General features: G+C 43.8%; 1 protein-coding gene across 1 annotated transcript; it reads right to left on the reverse strand.

Annotated features, from left to right (window-relative positions):
• Positions 1-4,790: 4,790 nt before the first annotated feature.
• On the reverse strand, positions 4,791-15,154 carry calm2 (calmodulin 2 (phosphorylase kinase, delta)). The gene is made up of 6 exons (NM_001376485.1): positions 15,057-15,154; positions 8,159-8,189; positions 6,538-6,681; positions 6,347-6,453; positions 5,634-5,769; positions 4,791-5,437 (listed from the first exon to the last, which is right to left on the reverse strand). The coding sequence occupies exons 1-6, from the start codon at positions 15,057-15,059 to the stop codon at positions 5,409-5,411; spliced, it is 450 nt and encodes a 149-aa protein (NP_001363414.1). The 5' UTR covers positions 15,060-15,154; the 3' UTR covers positions 4,791-5,408.
• Between the last annotated feature and the right edge of the window lie 2,638 nt (positions 15,155-17,792).

The raw sequence follows: 17,792 nt of genomic DNA on the forward strand, positions 1-17,792 counted from the left end.
AGACCATCCCCACATTAATGGTGGTAGCCCAGCAAAACCCAAATGGTTGGTGCTTACTGCAGGGATATCACCCTTCATTTAAATGTGAAAGAATTATATTATGTTATATTAAGACATAATATAATGAATTCATATGCCTCCCCTGTGAATACCCAAGTTTTTTATTTGATTTTAATGTGATATCAATACTAAATAAATTATTTATAATTTTAATTTTGCCTCTTTCTATAGAAAGTGGTAGAGGAGGGAGGGGTCCCCCCTCTTAGTATTGATATTGAGACTACACTCTTTGGAATCCCCTGTGAATTGCACAGCAACCCCCAGCATATAATTACACACCTTAGGGACCCCCTAACAACTATTTCCAAATGCTAACAAAATCCCAGAAAAAAACCCTGCCAGGTTCACCTCCCACAGGCAGCATAGGGCAGGAAGAGTATGGCACACACAGACAGCATAGGGCAGGCAGAGTATGGCACACACAGGCAGCATAGGGCAGGAAGAGTATGGCACACACAGGCAGCATAGGGCAGGAAGAATATGGCACACACAGGCAGCATAGGGCAGGCAGAGTATGGCACACACAGGCAGCATAGGGCAGGAAGAGTATGGCACACACAGGCAGCATAGGGCAGGAAGAGTATGGCACACACAGGCAGCATAGGGCAGGCAGAGTATGGCACACACAGGCAGCATAGGGCAGGAAGAGTATGGCACACACAGGCAGCATAGGGCAGGCAGAGTATGGCACACACAGGCAGCATGGAGCAGGCAGAGTATGGCACACACAGGCAGCATAGGGCAGGCAAAGAATGGCACACACAGGGAGCATAGGGCAGGCAGAATATGGCACACACAGGCAGGGTAGGGCAGGCAGTACATACAGTGACACAATGCTGGAGAACAGTGTGGGCGCTTACAGTCTGAGCCTGAGGTATGCAGAGACTAAAAGGAACAATACATGGGATTAAAGGTGTGAGCAATATAGAGATTTACAGCCTGAATATGAGGTGTGCAAAATGCAGGGGGCCAGTTAATCTTAGTACTGATACCATTTACCGTTACAGCAGCCAGACAGGTGGGGGGCCACGGGGCAGATGCAGCCGCCAGTTGGTCAGCACATTGGAATGTGTAAAAGGGCAGGGGTTACTAAGGCTTTCACACCACTATTGGCTAGAATAGCCATTGAATTGGCCAGAGAGTGATCCAAATAGCTTGGAGTTCATCAAAAATCCCTTCCTGCTGGGGTGAGTCCACACAGCAAGTCCCCGTGCAATCTCCAGAGTACCACAAGCGGGTGTCCAACTCAAAGCAAAGGAGTGTGAAGAGGCTAAGAAACCATTGTGAAAGGCCATTCTGCGGTTGGGTGGCAAACGGCTTACTGGGCTGTAAGCAAGCAGCGATAATCCCTCCCAGCAGCCTCTTGTGCACCCATGAAGTCATCCAAGCGGCAGCAATGCCTCCAAGAACATCTTGGTTTACTTGCACTGAGCAGTAACAGCCAAAGCATGGGCTCCACTCACATTTCATGCTGGAAGACAGTCCTCTTATGCGTAATATTTATGGGTATCACTTCTTTATGTTATGGGGTGGCTTGCAAAAGTATTTGGCCCCCTTGAACTTTTCCACATTGTCACATTACAGCCACAAACATGAATCAATTTTATTGGAATTCCACGTGAAAGACCAATACAAAGTGATGTACACGTGAGAAGTGGAACGAAAATCATACATGATTCCAAACATTTTTTACAAATAAATAACTGCAAAGGGGGGTGTGTGTAATTATTCAGCCCCCTTTGGTCTGAGTGCAGTCAGTTGCCCATAGACATTGCCTGATGAGTGCTAATGACTAAATAGAGTGCCCCTGTGTGTAATCTAATGTCAGTACAAATACAGCTGCTCTGTGACGGCCTCAGAGGTTGTCTAAGAGAATATTGGGAGCAACAACACCATGAAGTCCAAAGAACACACCAGACAGGTCCGGGATAAAGTTATTGAGAAATTTAAAGCAGGTTTAGGCTACAAAAAGATTTCCAAAGCCTTGAACATCCCACGGAGCACTGTTCAAGTAATCATTCAGAAATGGAAGGAGTATGGCACAACTGTAAACCTACCAAGACAAGGCCGTCCCCCTAAACTCACAGGCCAAACAAGGAGAGCGCTGATCAGAAATGCAGCCAAGAGGCCTATGGTGACTCTGGGGGAGCTGCAGAGATCTACAGCTCAGGTGGGGGAATCTGTCCATAGGACAACTATTAGTCATGCACTGCACAAAGTTGGCCTTTATGGAAGAGTGGCAAGAAGAAAGCCATTGTTAACAGAAAACCATAAGAAGTCCCGTTTGCAGTTTGCCACAAGCCATGTGGGGGACACAGCAAACATGTGGAAGAAGGTGCTCTGGTCAGATGAGACCAAAATGGAACTTTTTGGCCAAAATGCAAAACGCTATGTGTGGCGGAAAACTAACACTGCACATCACTCTGAACACACCATCCCCACTGTCAAATATGGTGGTGGCAGCATCATGCTCTGGGGGTGCTTCTCTTCAGCAGGGACAGGGAAGCTGCTCAGAGTTGATGGGAAGATGGATGGAGCCAAATACAGGGCAATCTTGGAAGAAAACCTCTTGGAGTCTGCAAAAGACTTGAGACTGGGGCAGAGGTTCACCTTCCAGCAGGACAACGGCCCTAAACATAAAGCCAGGGCAACAATGGAATGGTTTAAAACAAAACATATCTATGTGTTAGAATGGCCCAGTCACAGTCCAGATCTAAAGCCAATCGAGAATCTGTGGCAAGATCTGAAAACTGCTGTTCCCAAACGCTGTCCATCTAATCTGACTGAGCTGGAGCTGTTTTGCAAAGAAGAATGGGCAAGGATTTCAGTCTGTAGATGTGCAAAGCTGGTAGGGACATACCCTAAAAGCCTGGCAGCTGGAATTGCAGCAAAAGGGGCTTCTACAAAGTATTGACTCAGGGGGCTGAATAATTACGCACACCCCACTTTGCAGTTATTTATTTGTAAAAAATGTTTGGAATCATGTATGATTTTCCTTCCACTTCTCACGTGTACACCGCTTTGTATTGGTCTTTCAATAAAATTGATTCATGTTTGTGGCTGTAATGTGACAAAATGTGGAAAAGTTTAAGGGGGCCGAATACTTTTGCAAGCCACTGTATATGATGGCAGGTGGGCACTATACCATATATGTTGGATTAAAGGAAAACTATACCCCCAAACAATGTAGTTCTTTTTAAAATATTGCATAAACCAGCTCATGTAAAACCCTGCTTCATCTAAATAGCCATTTTTCATCTAAATATACTTTTTAGTAGTATGTGCTATTGGGTAATCCTAAATTGAAAATTGCCATTTTAAGAATTAAGGGCCGCCACCTGGGATCATAGGATTCACAGTGCACACAAACAAGCCAAGGCACACGTATGTTAGGTCCCATCCATCAGCCAATTAATGAAGAGTTCTCTTTTACTCCCACACTACTTCCTGTTACAGTTAGAGCTGCATTACTTCCTGTCAGCTGATCTCTGAGGGAGCACACAGCCCATCACTAAATGGCGGCTCAAGGGAAAGGATGTAAAAGGGCAATATTCACCGATATATATATATATATATTACAGTTTGGAGAGATTCTTTAATAGGTCAGTTAACATAAACAGTTGGTTAAGTAATTAATTCTGGGGGGCATAGTTTTCCTTTAAATGCAGACGGGCTATCCTTAACTGCTAGTTCATCTGAAGCCTTGCCATCTTGCTGGAGTTCTTCCAGGACTTCAATATGACCAATTTTCTGCCAATTCATTTCAGTAACATGAACTTTCCAGCTCTCACTATTAAAAGCCCTTTTGACGCCTTAAGATGGGACCTTGTCTTCTAATCTTAAATGTACAGCCCTATCCACTGCTGGAAGGACCAACTGGTTAAATGATAAATCAGAACTCATGGTATGGTAGAAGAGATGTCCAGGACACTATCAGCTTAGTTGCTCTACTTTGGACTTTGCATAAACATGATTGGTTGCTACGGGTTACTGCCCAGGTGCAAGTATGGTCTAGTATTGGTAAATGAGCCCCAGGATATTTTCCCCATTTAGCAGTTTCCATTGGTCATTTTCCATTTATTGGAATGCACCAGTATGTGAATGGTACAGCTGGACTTTCTTATGACAAATCAATAGAAGCAGAAGGAATGCTACAGCATGAAATGTATTTAACTCCATGGGATGCCATGTCCAATTTGTTTCCATAGAACCCCCCCTTCTTAATTTAGCACATAGGGAAACAGTGAAAATAGACAGCTGGCAGACATGCATTCTAACTTGCCACAGCTCGGTTATATACAAAATCCTGGTGGTGTGGCAGGGGGATTACCCTTGGACCACCACAACTTCTGGCAACTTGGGTTGGACCCATGCAGTCCCCTGTGCAGACAAACCAATTCTAAGCATTGTCATTTGGTCAGCACCCCTTACAGGAGAATTCCTGGTGCCACAGTGCCCCGTGGAGTTACTATTGGCTGCAGGTTGGCAAAGACAAATGAAAGCCAGAGCAAGCATTTTGGGCGTTATTCAAACCTCAAATGGCCATTTAGTTACAAACACAATTATCCAGAGTCCAATACTGGCATAGTATCTAAAAATCACATTAAGAAAAAAATAAAAATTAGAACCATTAACAGAGTAGTAGCCATTTTATTATTCTTGGTTCAAGTTTTTAGGGAAGGGGCGAAAAAAAAAAAAAAAAAAACTGCCCAAATTAAAACAGAGGAAGCCATAGTAAATTGTCTTTTTTATTGGAAAACAAATATACAACTTGGAATGGATTTGAGGCAAATTGTGCCATAAGCAGGTTTAAAGGAAGGAAGTGGCTAAACAAAAAGAAATGAAAACAAAAAGTAAACTTTTTTTTTTATACCAGCAGAGGAACTCTGTGCTGAACAATGTTGTTCTGCAGAGCTCTCACCAGTGAATGCAGTTGAACAAGAAAAAAAAAAAAGAAAAAAAGCAATGTGAATGTTCCGTACACAGGTCAGGAAAAGTATGGGGGGAGCTGGGAAGGGGAGGGGAAAAAAAAAGTGTGTACGAGACAAGTACCTGGATTTACCAGTTTTGCATTAGTGCAACATAAGTTCAATATTGTTAATGATCTGTAGTTTTAGAGTTGTTTACTCCACATTCCAACAAGCAGACTAGATACTTGGATTTAAAAAACAAAATAAACAAAAAAAAAAAAAAAAAAATTATGACAAGATGGGAAACATGGATGGAATTCTAAATTACTATACATGCATTTTTTTGACAGTAAGGGAACATTTTACAGATAAGTTACAAACAAAGAAAGGCAGATAAACATCTTTGTACAAGAGATTTAAACACATTCTGTACACTCTTCACTTTGCTGTCATCATTTGTACAAACTCTGAAAAACAAAGAAAATGGCATCATGAAACAAGGCAGCTCCAGAGGGCCGCGCCACCACTTCCCCAATACAAAAGACTTTACTGGCTAACAATACTGACTGCAAAGTATTCCACAGCCCTTCTACAGTTACTTGTCCTTCTTCCAAAGCTTGGAATTCTAACATTTTAAATACAAGTGCAGTTATAAAAGGTTACCTTCATAGTTTACTTGGCCATCTCCATCAATATCTGCTTCCCTTATCATTTCATCAACTTCTTCATCTGTTAATTTCTCCCCAAGGTTTGTCATCACGTGACGTAATTCAGCAGCACTGATATAACCATTCCCATCCTAGATGAGAAGAAATCACACACAAACGGTTAAACGTGTAACACAGGCAAGGGCAAAGCATTCTGATTATCAGCCCATTATGGAGAACACTGCCAGCACAACACCAGAATGGGTTCTCTTCAAGAGGCACAATTTCTGCCCTCTCATGAAAGAGCTGACAACACTAGGAAGTCTTAAATATCTGGTCTTACTGTTAAATAGCTTAATTGACAAGAGCAATGCATTGGATTGGTGATAGAGGCAACTAATGTGCCAGAATGCATGGCCTTAAGTCAAGTCAGCTGCCATTTTCTGTGGCTAGCAGAGGTAGACACTTGCAAACGCAGGAGTCCCCAAATGTAATAGTAATTAATGAAAACACTGGCAGCCAGAGAGAAAAGGGGATTACACTGCAGCGGCACAGAAACAGATTAGTGCTCAATTGTTTTTCTTATTGTAGAAAAACAATTGTACAAATTTGAGAACAAGTCCTACTGCTGGTAACATATTGGCAATGTTTACGTATTGGACTTGAGAAAGTTCAGCTGCAGTACCATAGACAAGCTTTGCTACAAGAAGAACCAGGTTAGTAGATCACCTTGTCAAACACGCGGAATGCTTCTCTGATTTCTTCTTCACTGTCTGTGTCCTTCATTTTTCTAGCCATCATAGTCAGAAATTCAGGAAAGTCAATTGTTCCATTGCCTGCAGAGAAGCAACAGTGTCATTATCTAGAGAAAGGTCTAAAGGAAGAACAAGAAAAGGGAGAGCGAGCAGAAGCACACTTACCATCAGCATCTACTTCATTGATCATATCCTGCAATTCTGCTTCTGTTGGATTTTGTCCAAGCGACCTCATAACAGTGCCAAGTTCCTTTGTGGTGATGGTACCATCCCCATCCTTGTCGAATAATGAGAATGCTTCTTTGAACTCTGAAAAGACAGTTTCAGAATATCAAGCTGTGACGAGATACTTTTGCATCACTGAAAGGGTCAACATTTACATTGTTCCATTTGCCCAATTTCCCCCAAGCTTCTGCAGATATTACTGCTTTAGCTTACATTTTAGCCCTTCCTAAGCTACTATGGCCTCCATGCCCACAAGCTGCTTGTATCATCTCCCACAGCTAGCAGATGAGGTTTGGCCAGACACGTGTTGGAAGGCCCTGTGGGCAAGGCCAGGCCATAAACAGCACTTCCCATTGTTGGGACAACAGTTTTGTTTTCTCCGGTACAGAGAAACTAGCTAATCCCTGCTCTAAGCACTATTCTGCCATTGCACCTGAAGGTATACCAGCTCCCAGAAACCAATGTAATATTTGTATTTGGAGATATTAAATTCTACAAATCTAAAGACTTAAATTTCAAGTCAACGATTCATTGTAAAGCTGAGATAGCCAGCAAACAGATTATCCAGAACCTGTACCATTCCTATATCCAACCTATATTCCAGTTCCAGGGCACTTACGATAAGGCCTAAGGCTTTGTGCACATTGCGTATCATAATCAAGCTGACGCTGAAGTCACATCCTTGGCTGACCTCTGTGGCAGCAAAGACTAACACATGCCTACATTATACAGTGTGACAATGTTGGGAAAAGCTGCAGCAGTCTTTTAAAAAAACAAAAAAAAAAAACACCCCTCACCTCTATTACAGTTTTTTAAAAATGCATGCAAATAAACCCCCAAAGAAATAGTTTAACCACAAAGAAAATAGCAAATATTTTCTTTAAAAACCAAAAATCTTCCTAGTGCATGTACAGTTGCACGCTACTGTTTGCCTAGCAAGTACACCAACAACCCAAATAGGTCTGTCCCCACGTGGCCCTCCTTTAAAGATAAGCAAGTACCACTCAGATCTCTATGGTTCATGTATAAGTTGGGTAGGCCACTGATACTGTACATGACAAGGCAAATAAACTGCTTTGATATATTTGGAATATCAATGTCAAACTTTATACACTAAAAAAAGTGTATAAATCTCCCTCCCAAAATTAGAATTTGATCTACATGTGTCTGCAAGCTGTTTTCATGATAGAAATGGGAATATGCATGTAAAACAAACAGATGGGCAGCAGAAACTGAAGAGTTAGAGGAGGAAGATGCCCCCTTGGGTCTCACCATATTTGCTAGAAATATTGCCTAAATATTACGGTTTTAACTAGAATATCCCAATTAAAATAAGGAACTAAACAATAAATCCTCCCCAATAAGTAAAGCTGAAGCAGGTATGCCTAGGGGTGGCAGTGAAGTTAGAGCGAGATGGGGATAGTACGGTCACTGGCCTTAAGTGTAAGAGGCCCGGGGGGGGGGGGAAAGGAGGCCTGCACTAAGGCTTTAAAGTTTTTGTAAGGGCCATGAAGGGGTTGACCGCAATTAGTAGGCTTGCATTAAAGCTTTTAAAATTTACCTGCAATCTGCTCTTCTGTCAGTTGGTCAGCCTAAAAGGGAAGAAAAAATAATTCACATGAAAAAGTGGTCAAATAAATTACATCAAATACAGAGGACTTAAAACCAACAATGCACAGTTTTGCTCTATATGGTGCTACAATACAGCCGAGGCCTCATGTATCATTGGGCGCCACTTGTCAATAATCCAATACAAAGTGGCTTTTAATAAAAGAGCCTAGTCAGCAGCTTTTATTGCCCATGTGTCGCCAGCTGAAACGCTCAGTAACACGTACGGCTAGTTACAGACTACGCAGCTGTCCCTTACAAGGCTGACAGACAGATTGGACACTAGAAGTCTGCCAATAGATGGCAAGCTAGACCTGTTAAGATGTTGCATGCCACCCAAGCTGCCAGTGGAGACTAAAACTTGCTCTAAGGCCAGGGCTGCATGAGAAGTGCCACTTTGATGCATTAGACAAAGTACTTTAAGAACAGTCTCACAGTATGCACCAAAACGCTTCCTCAGAAGGTATCAGTGTCTCATATGCTACTTCTCAGTTTATAAATATAGCAGTATTTCAAAAAGGTGTAAAGATCAGGGACTCTTGCAACCAAGCCACGAGGAGTCTGACACACATCGTTTCTAAGCCACTAGACCAACGCCATTTAATTACTTAGTCTCTACAGAAGACTCAAGTGGGGCATAATAACAAACCCAACGTAACATTGCCAGGCATGGCACTATTTGACACACTGGTAGGCGGCCAATTTAGATCATGAAGTCTTTCAGTGAAGTTTTTAAAGCAGAAGAAAGGGCTGGGAAGACTAGCAGATCATGCGGAGAAGAACTACAGCTAACTGGCCCAGCCACAAATACAAACTGCACTTTATGCTCAGCCCTAGCCAATCACAAGCGTTGGCCTGCAGCCAAATCTTAACCCAGTAAGTAATGGCTCATCTGGTAGAGCAATACAGGACACTGCCTGGTGTTTCTTGAATCATCTAGCAATGTTACACTAACAATCACTCTTTACCCAACTTATGAAGTTTTTAGATGTCTATGTAGGCAATCTGCTTCAAGACACTGTTTAAATAGTGGCAAGAAGGCAGAGACAGGGAGTCAATGACTGGCACCTTTGCAGCAACACTATTGATATATAAAAAATTAAATTTGCATGAACTTCCACTAGGGTTATATTTGCCCTTTACACATGCACTTGAGCAGACACACTGAGCTGAATCAAGATTATTGGGGTTGCTGACTCAAATGTCCATAAAATTTCAGTGACATCTCCTGAAGGCTAGCAATATAACAGGAGAGCCCTAATAGTGGCAGCCTATTCCACTGTGCTGCATCTGGGCACAAACATGTCTTCATACAGTCTTAACTCCTAAATACAGTATAATAAATATATATATATATATATTTATTTCTGTTATGGTCCCTGAAAGTTTTCATCATAGCTTATTTGAAAGATAAAGTATCAGCGACTAAGGAGGAGTCCAAGCATGCCAAGTCCACAGAAAATAAGCCCCTGAACCCAACCACAAGTGGTGTGTAATACTAAATAAAACCTCTGTACTTTCCAGCACAGAAAGAGCTGAGGGGAATCTGATAATATTGTGTCACTCCATTAAACAGGGCAAGTGTCACATAACATGCCCTATGATCCTAGTTAAGTGCCATTTATGGGGCTATAGCAAATGACATGACAAGAACATTCTAGTTCCAACTGATATAATAAAGTGCAATTTAGAGAAAGTCAGCAAATCTAACTATTCCTGTTGATTGATATAAGGTGTGGCACAACTTTTAATTCACTGATACAGCAATAAAAAAAAAAACAAAAAAAAACAAAACACAAATGTAATCCTCATGGGCTGTCCATCTCACTTTCCAAAACAGCAACCTGGTTGCTATGTATTTATGCCCTAGCAACCAGACTGCAACGTAAAGCCAAGCCGCTGTTGAAAACCACACAAAAATTCAAAATAGTACTTATGCCATACTAAAACGAATATCTCCACCAGAAGTCTTTTATATTATCATCATTGGATAATTCTTGACTTCATCACTACAACACAGAGCACTCCCTTGGAACTCTGACAAGCAGTTAAGCAATGCTGGGATTGGGCAAAAGGCATTTAAAGTTGAACCGACAGTTAACCAATCCCAGCACAGCTGGGCGGCGGCTCCTCAGTCTTACAAGTGAGCGCTTCTACAAAAGGAAGAATCAGAAGAAATAATCCATGCCTGGAACCTGGTGAAGATATAAAAAGCAGGATAGAAAGATAATGAAAGAGCAGAGAATGGGAATATCAAAACAAAGGAGAAAGCAGAAGAGGAAAAGAACAGAAAAGGAAAGGGGGAGTAGCGAAAGGAGAGAGGGGATGAGAGAAGGTTAAGATGGTGGGAGAGATTAGGGGGAGAGGAATGGAGAAGTAGACCGGATAGATTTGGAAAGAATGGAATAGGAGAAAGGGTTACATGGGGTACAGAAAGGTAGAAAATGGAGTAAGGGAATGGTGGTGAGGAGGACAGAAAAGGAAGAGAAGAAAACCGGCCAAGGCAAGCTGCGCTAACTAGAGAGACGGTCACCCCCAGGAATCAAACACTAACTTTGAATGGCAGCTCATGGACTGCTGCAACTGAACCCTGGGAAGCCAAGATGCTGGTGTTGCACTGACACTACTACTATACTTGGGCCGTTTCAGTAAAGAGTGGCTCAGGGTTCAAGGACAGTGACGAATGAATGTGGGGTGCCTCCTTGTGTATTTACAGTGAAAATACGCCTCCATTACAAAGGTTTAGCTTTAATACTATATAAATCTGGCCATACGCCAGCCAAAAATATGCCAACTTGGCTCCTATAAAAATCTGCAGCTTATTGGACTGTTTCAACAGGCCGCCCAACAAATATGGGCAGGCCTGAAAATCTTATTGGGAGAGGACAGCATTGGGAAGTTAATATGGTCCTCTCCCGACAGGCTTGGTTAGGCCAATTTTAGGATCAGATTGTTGGCCATCAAGGGGATCAACCTAATTTGATTGCACAAGTGGCCAAAACAAACCATTTGCCAACTGAGTGTTTTGGATTACGTGCCTCAACCCCCTAAGTGAGCTCTGCAATGTGGCCTTGTTCTGCTCAATGCCCCAGGGAACAGCAAGCAGATCTTTCAATGTCAGGCCAGCTTTAAGCTGTAAAGAGATTCAGCCTGCATACAGAAATAGGCTACAAACTAGGACACAAGCAAGGACGAAAGAGCAGAAAAAAAATAAAATAAAAATAAACGTTCCTAAAAGCGAATCAGGCACAAGAATGTTCCTGGCTTGCTGCACATTTCTAGTGATGCTGTACTGCTATGTTATTATTGGGCCAAGGCCAGTACATGGTGACCATACATGGGCCAACCTTTGAATTAACAATTGGTTCCACATTTGCCCACATGTGGTGCAGCCAAACTGCCAGGCAGGGAGGAAGACCTGCAATTCCTCAAGCTATTGGACACATCTACAAGGTGGCTAAACTAATAAAATTCAGTCCGAACCAACTGACTGCAATTGGCCTTTTTGACCTACAGTCATGCAACAATTATAGCTTGGCAACATGGAGCCACATGATGCAGCAAGATTTATATTGGAACTATTATGCTTCTCCAACTACTTATAAGCCAAGACAGTGTTCTTTCCCAAAGCATTTCTGCCCTAATTAAAGCCAAGCTAAAGATATTTTAGGAAATCAATATGGCACATGATGCTCTCTATAAATCCCCGACCATAGTAAGTCACGTGACAGTGGTGGAACAAAGCTGCAGGGGTTACACTGAGCTAAGACTTTAGTAGAGGGCCAATCTCCTACTGTAACACACCTAGTTTTGCCTTTCTAGGTGGTGAACCACCACCATCTTTAAACTTAGCCCCCCACCCCAAGATGAACATCACTACCATATTACTGCATAGACCACATCAATAGGACTATCTGCCAATACAACTCATGGAATACAATGTAATTCAGAGACACAGTCCATGATGTACCAGTAGATGAGGAAGCAAAGTGGCTCCTCTTCACTTCCTGATGCCGCCAAATGCAGCTGTTACGTGTATAGCCACTAGAACAGTACCTGTCTGTTCAACTTGCTGGCCTATCAACTGCATAACAGCAAATGTTGGCCAGTGATGGGCATTTTGAGCCAACTTTTTTCCCCTTACAAAACCATATTAAAAGCATAAATGTATCCTTTTGCACTGTGCAAAGTAACAGCCTACAGACTTGCAATCCCAACACCCAATGCTTAGAACACAGACATCTGAGCCAATGACCGTAGGGTCTGTGACACCAAGTGTATTTCTAAACCTACCATGTTAAAACTGTTATCCAGGACACAAAACGAGGCTATTAGCATTTATAAAAAGTATAAATGTCTACTAAAAAGTATTGTAAAGCCTTCAGATACCCGACTTCTCTCCCAGCTGCCATTTAGTGTAGGTGCATCAAAAGGTTACTTAAGGTGACCAGCCTAGCCAGAACTTGAACCGCATTTCTTAATCTTTATAAGTATATCTATGCCCCAGGCCAAAACCTACAGCTTGACACACAGAAGTGTCCAAAATCTGCTAGTATTCCCAACTAAAGCAGCAGATTTCTATGTTCCTAGACCACTTGAAGACTCATATGTGCAAACATTCAAGGCAAAGTTGAGCTTTTAGCAACTGCATTCCGGTGTTTCAGGCCAAAGACTACACCAGCCCTGCATTAGCCAATCTGGGATTCACAATTTGAAACTAAAATTGTTGGGAAGGTATGTACTTGGGGCTGTGGACATTACTGGAAATGGGGCACTTAACCAATGAAGAGTTGGAGAGTTTCAACAAAATCCAGGAGTGGGCAGATAGAAACTTGCCCCTCATGTGCTACAAAGATCTGATAGATGTGTAGCACAAAGAGCTCTGAAGTCGGACACTTCCTACCGGAAAATGCAGCACAATGCAACTGGACCCACCCTGAAAGCAGGAGGAGACAAACTGCAGCCACCAATAATGGGGGGGGACCTAACACTCCCAACATTCACTTGTCAGCGCTTTGTGGCCTCTCCCAGTTTAATTATTACCAGAGGCAAGACTACAAGCAAGAAGGGCGTAGGTGCTCACAAACAGATAACACTGCTCCTGTTGTCACTCATTACTTTAATTATATCCATGCAATCATACTGAATGGAGCGAGAAGGATCAATGAGGCAGTCACATGGGATCAATAGACAGCGATTTCCATTCAGGGAGGTACAGCTGAACTGCAACACCCACAGCTCACACACACACACAAGAGAACTTAAGAAGGCAGAGAGTTGCCTTTCAGCACTAACTGGAAGAGCCACATGTTGAAATGTCCTAAAATAAAGTGACACCTGTCAGTCGGCAGTTGATTACTAATGAGAGAGAGAAGAAAAATCGGCAGCCACATCCCTCACCCCAAGCGACTGTTAAGCACAGCCTGGACCGACCTAGTTTCCCCAACATGGTTACGGCACAGCAGCAGTTCCTCATCCACATAACAGGCTCGCCGGGGGTGTGGGAAGCTGTACCCTGCAGCAATGCAGCCCCCGCAGCACCAATACCATGTTGGAACAGTTTGCCAACGCCGGCACCTCATTAACAAGGCAGTCTCAATATCTTAAAAACGATCATACATGGATTCCCCCAAGGGTCCGGGGGCTCCGGTTTCTTAGATACAGCTTGGGCAGCTCTTCTATGCCAAAGATAAACCAATGGGTACCTACACAAACGTCTCTTTAACAAGATGTTCTATGAAATACCCACCACTAAAAAGCACTTGGCCTTTAAATGTGCGGATCCTTACATTCTCCTCCGAAGCCGGGGGTTTGTGTCCTCACTGTCACTAATGAAATTATACATGATGATGATCGGTCCTCAAACTGTTCTAGAACATTTCTATGAGGATGGGCGGAAGCATCCTGACAAGCCCTAGGAAGCAGGGAATCAAACAGGGCAAACCTGCGCCTGTCATCCGCTCAACGGCCAACCTGTGGCTACTGGCCAACCTGTTCAATACTCCTCTTACTGAGCGAGCAACCCTATAGATCCCACTCCAATTCCTCTACAAGGAACCCACCAACGACCATCAGAGAACTCTGGGCGCCAATGACAGCAGCAGGGAGGCTACATGGCACATTATAACAAACAGCACAGCCTGAAGGAATGGAAGATTCTTCCTAGAGACAATTATATGGCACAACATGATCCCAGCATCATCTCAATGCATTTCCACAGATGAGTGACAGCAGTGGCCAGAATTACAGAGTGGGCCCCAGGGAAACTAGGAACATGCAACATCTGCACCTTCATCTGCTGCCCAACTACAACTTTCAGCAACCCCTGACAGAATGCATGGGGGGGGGGGGCTACAGATTACCAATACCTAGAAATGGGGCTGGGGGGGGGGGGGTCCTGATTTATATACTGCAAATACACACCTGCCCCTATTGTATAAATACATATACCACTCAGCCTCCCACTGATGCATCAATATAATGTATAACAGTTTTACAGAACAACTAGTAGTTAGGCAGGTTATATATAGGCACTATGGTTGAACTTGATGGACGTATGTCTTTTTTCAACCCAACTTACTATGTTACTATGTAAATAATATCGCCCAAACAGGTCTGTGGTTTAACCCAAAGGTGCCACCAAGATAGGGAGGGTCCGGAGTAAATGCCATATCTGCCCAGCCCTAACCCCAAGCCTGTGGGCAGCGCATTAGTCGCAGATCGGAGCGCAGTCCCCATTCATTGGCTAGCCAAGTGCGCAGCAGCCCCGCGGAACGAGAGAGGCGCACGGATGGACAAAACGTTCCTCCGTCTGTCAGCAGCCGCAAGCGAGCTCAGTCGCCCTTACTCACCATTTCGGAATAGTTGCGTTAGTATAATCGAGAAGCTCTGACCAGACGCGCACAATGTCTCCGACGCAACCTAAACCCTCGCAGGCTCGGCTCGGACTAATTTCTAACCGCCGCCGCCGCGCTTCATAAACACCTCCCTCCGCCCGGTATTCCTACGCTAGACGTTGTGGCCACGCCCCCGGCAAGTGAGCAATGGCGCGGCGGTACCGCTTAGCTCTTTCTACGCCCCTTTCTGCCGGTTTGATGCGAAGTAGGATGCGATGGAGCGCCAGGAATTCTTAGAGGGTTTCCAGTACACCGGTACTCGCAACGGATACCTATTATATATTTGCAAAGGGGCTTTTCGTGGTTGTGCGTTCTACAGAGTGGGACTACTTTCATTCGGCGGATGTGTAAGAGGGCTGGAAGAGGAGGTAGTGCTGATAAGACAAGCGGCGTGGTGATTGGTTGTTCCGTACCTGCAATGCGTCACTCGGACATGCACAGTGTGGTTCGCAGCGCCCCATGCGCACTAGCAGCGGAGGAGAAGCGCAGCGGCGGAGGGGCGAGTGGAGGGCGGGGCTAGTGCCACAGTGACTGAAATAGTGAGGTTAACCCTATGCGGACTGTGCTGTGGTTGCTGTTCCGCAGGAGCGTTCTGCCTTGGCGACAGCATTGTGAGGAGGGCAGTGGGTCACTAATGGCAGCTAATAGTGGGAATTCTGAGCCTGTTAACTGTTCAGCTCTCATTCTCTAGCTTGGTGCCTGTTAGAGGATGCTGGGAGTTGTAGCTAACCACTGCTGGAGAGCTAACCACTGCTGGAGAGCTGTATCAGGGACGGACAGTATGCTGCAATTAATCATTGCTTGGATGGGTGGCACAGTGCTGCAGTGCAGCTCTGGGGTCCAGGGTTCAATTCCAGCCAGGGAACTATCAGCAGGGACTTTGTATGTTCCCCTGTGGTTGAACTGGTTTCCTGCTACACCCCAAACACAGTAAGGCGGGTTAGTGGGCTCCTGGCAACTTTGGCCCTACTTATGTGAATAAGGGCCCCATGATTGTAAATCCAACTGGGGCAGGTAGTGATGTGAGTGCTATATAGTCTGTGTAAGGCTTGCCTTTATATAATAACAACTGATAATAATGGTGCATGGTTGGCAGGGCAGTCTGTACCCCATTGGCACAGTAGGCATTGTACCAGGCTGCAGCAAACTGCAGGGATTTGGGAATGACTAGCAATTAGGAATGTTACTAGCATAGAGTAGATATGGAATCATTACTATGAATTTACTACTTCTGCGCGGGCTGCTGGGATTTGTAAATTTTAAGGGGGGGGGGGGAACGTTTTGCCTTACAGTCCCCTGATTTATAGCTATGGTCTCTGGGGAGCAAGATGTCTGTTCATGCATCTTAAAATGATTAACACTCCTGCAAGATGGTTCCTTCCCAGCGATTTCGCTGCTGCGATTTTAGCTACAAATCACTAAAATGAGGTGTCCCCTTCCCTTTGGCGTTGCCGTAAGTGAAAGTGGCTGTCATATGGAGTTTGCAGCATCTCGTGGCACATGGTACTGTATATAAAATAATGATGCCAGACGAATAATAAACATGATTCAATTGGCACATGTGCTGTGTTTGTTAATGTGCTTAGCTTGTGTGCGGAATAAATACAAGACAGGGCTCATGTTACTTGTCTGAATTGCATGGAGCGCTGTATGTGTTCTGTGTTAGCTTGGGAAATGACAAGCAACTGGGACCTGCAGTGGATTATGTATGTCTGCGCTGAATTTCCTATGGACAGAATGGGTAAAATCCGCAAACAGTGGGTTGGTGGCTGTTGCAATGTGGACAGTAGCTTCTGGAAAGGGCCGGAGTAAGTGGGAGATCAGGTGTTATTGGGTAGAGATGGTGCCTGTAGTAGTGGGGATCAGGGCCTCCATCAGAAACTTTGGGGCCCCGCACAAGATATTTATATCGGGGCCCCCTTAAATACAAGCGTGCCATACCAACATATTGGCCATGTCCCTGTGTGGAATATAAACAGCTAATGTTACTCTATAATAAGCAGTAGCCCAGTAACTAGTCAGTAGTTGTTCCTAAAATAGTAAAAATAATGTGCTTTTTTAATTGGTGATAAGTTAAATAAGGTTCTTTGAAAGTAACGTAAGTTTTTGCATAAATTGTGTAAGTTTAGGGGCCCTATGATGTTGCTGTGGGGCTCAATAACCAGTCATTCCTCTGCTGGAGAGATTATGTAGAAGTTGCTGATATGATTCAGTAAAGGGATCCCAATATAAACAGCTGATGTTACTCTATAATAAGCAATTCATATAAATAGTTAAAATGAATAATTACTGTTCTAATAAGTCAGTCAGTTCATTGGGGGAAGTGATTTACCTTACGTTTTTTAATTCATTGGTGGTCAGTGGCGTTTGTCCCTGCAAAGCCTCTCTGCATTGTCTTTTGCTTGATACACAAGTTTCTTAAGTTTCTAGGCAAGTTCTAAAGTTTTCTAGGCAGTTTTAGCAGAAGTTATATAAATTGTGTAATTTTTGGTGTAACCTTATACATAACTTACGCAATTTGCGTAACTTTAGTGATGCAAGCGGGTTCCCTTATGTAAAAAGATTTCACGGGGCCGGGCACAAGTGTGTCCCATTTACCCCCACTGATGGTGGCTCTGGTGGGGATAATAGCCTCAGGGAAGGGACTGGGGCTGTGGGATAGCAGGTATAGTAGGGAGAGATGGTGCCTAT

This window comes from Xenopus tropicalis, chromosome 5 (assembly GCF_000004195.4).
Source record: "Xenopus tropicalis strain Nigerian chromosome 5, UCB_Xtro_10.0, whole genome shotgun sequence".
Taxonomy (NCBI): Eukaryota; Metazoa; Chordata; class Amphibia; order Anura; family Pipidae; genus Xenopus; species Xenopus tropicalis.

Excerpts from the sequence above, each read along its gene's own strand:
- calm2 (NM_001376485.1), bottom strand. Across the intron at positions 6,454-6,537 it reads CAATGAAGTAGATGCTGATG|GCAATGGAACAATTGACTTT; the intron begins GTAAGTGTGCTT and ends GCTTCTCTGCAG. Across the intron at positions 5,438-5,633 it reads TGGCCAAGTAAACTATGAAG|AGTTTGTACAAATGATGACA; the intron begins GTAACCTTTTAT and ends TTTGTTTTTCAG.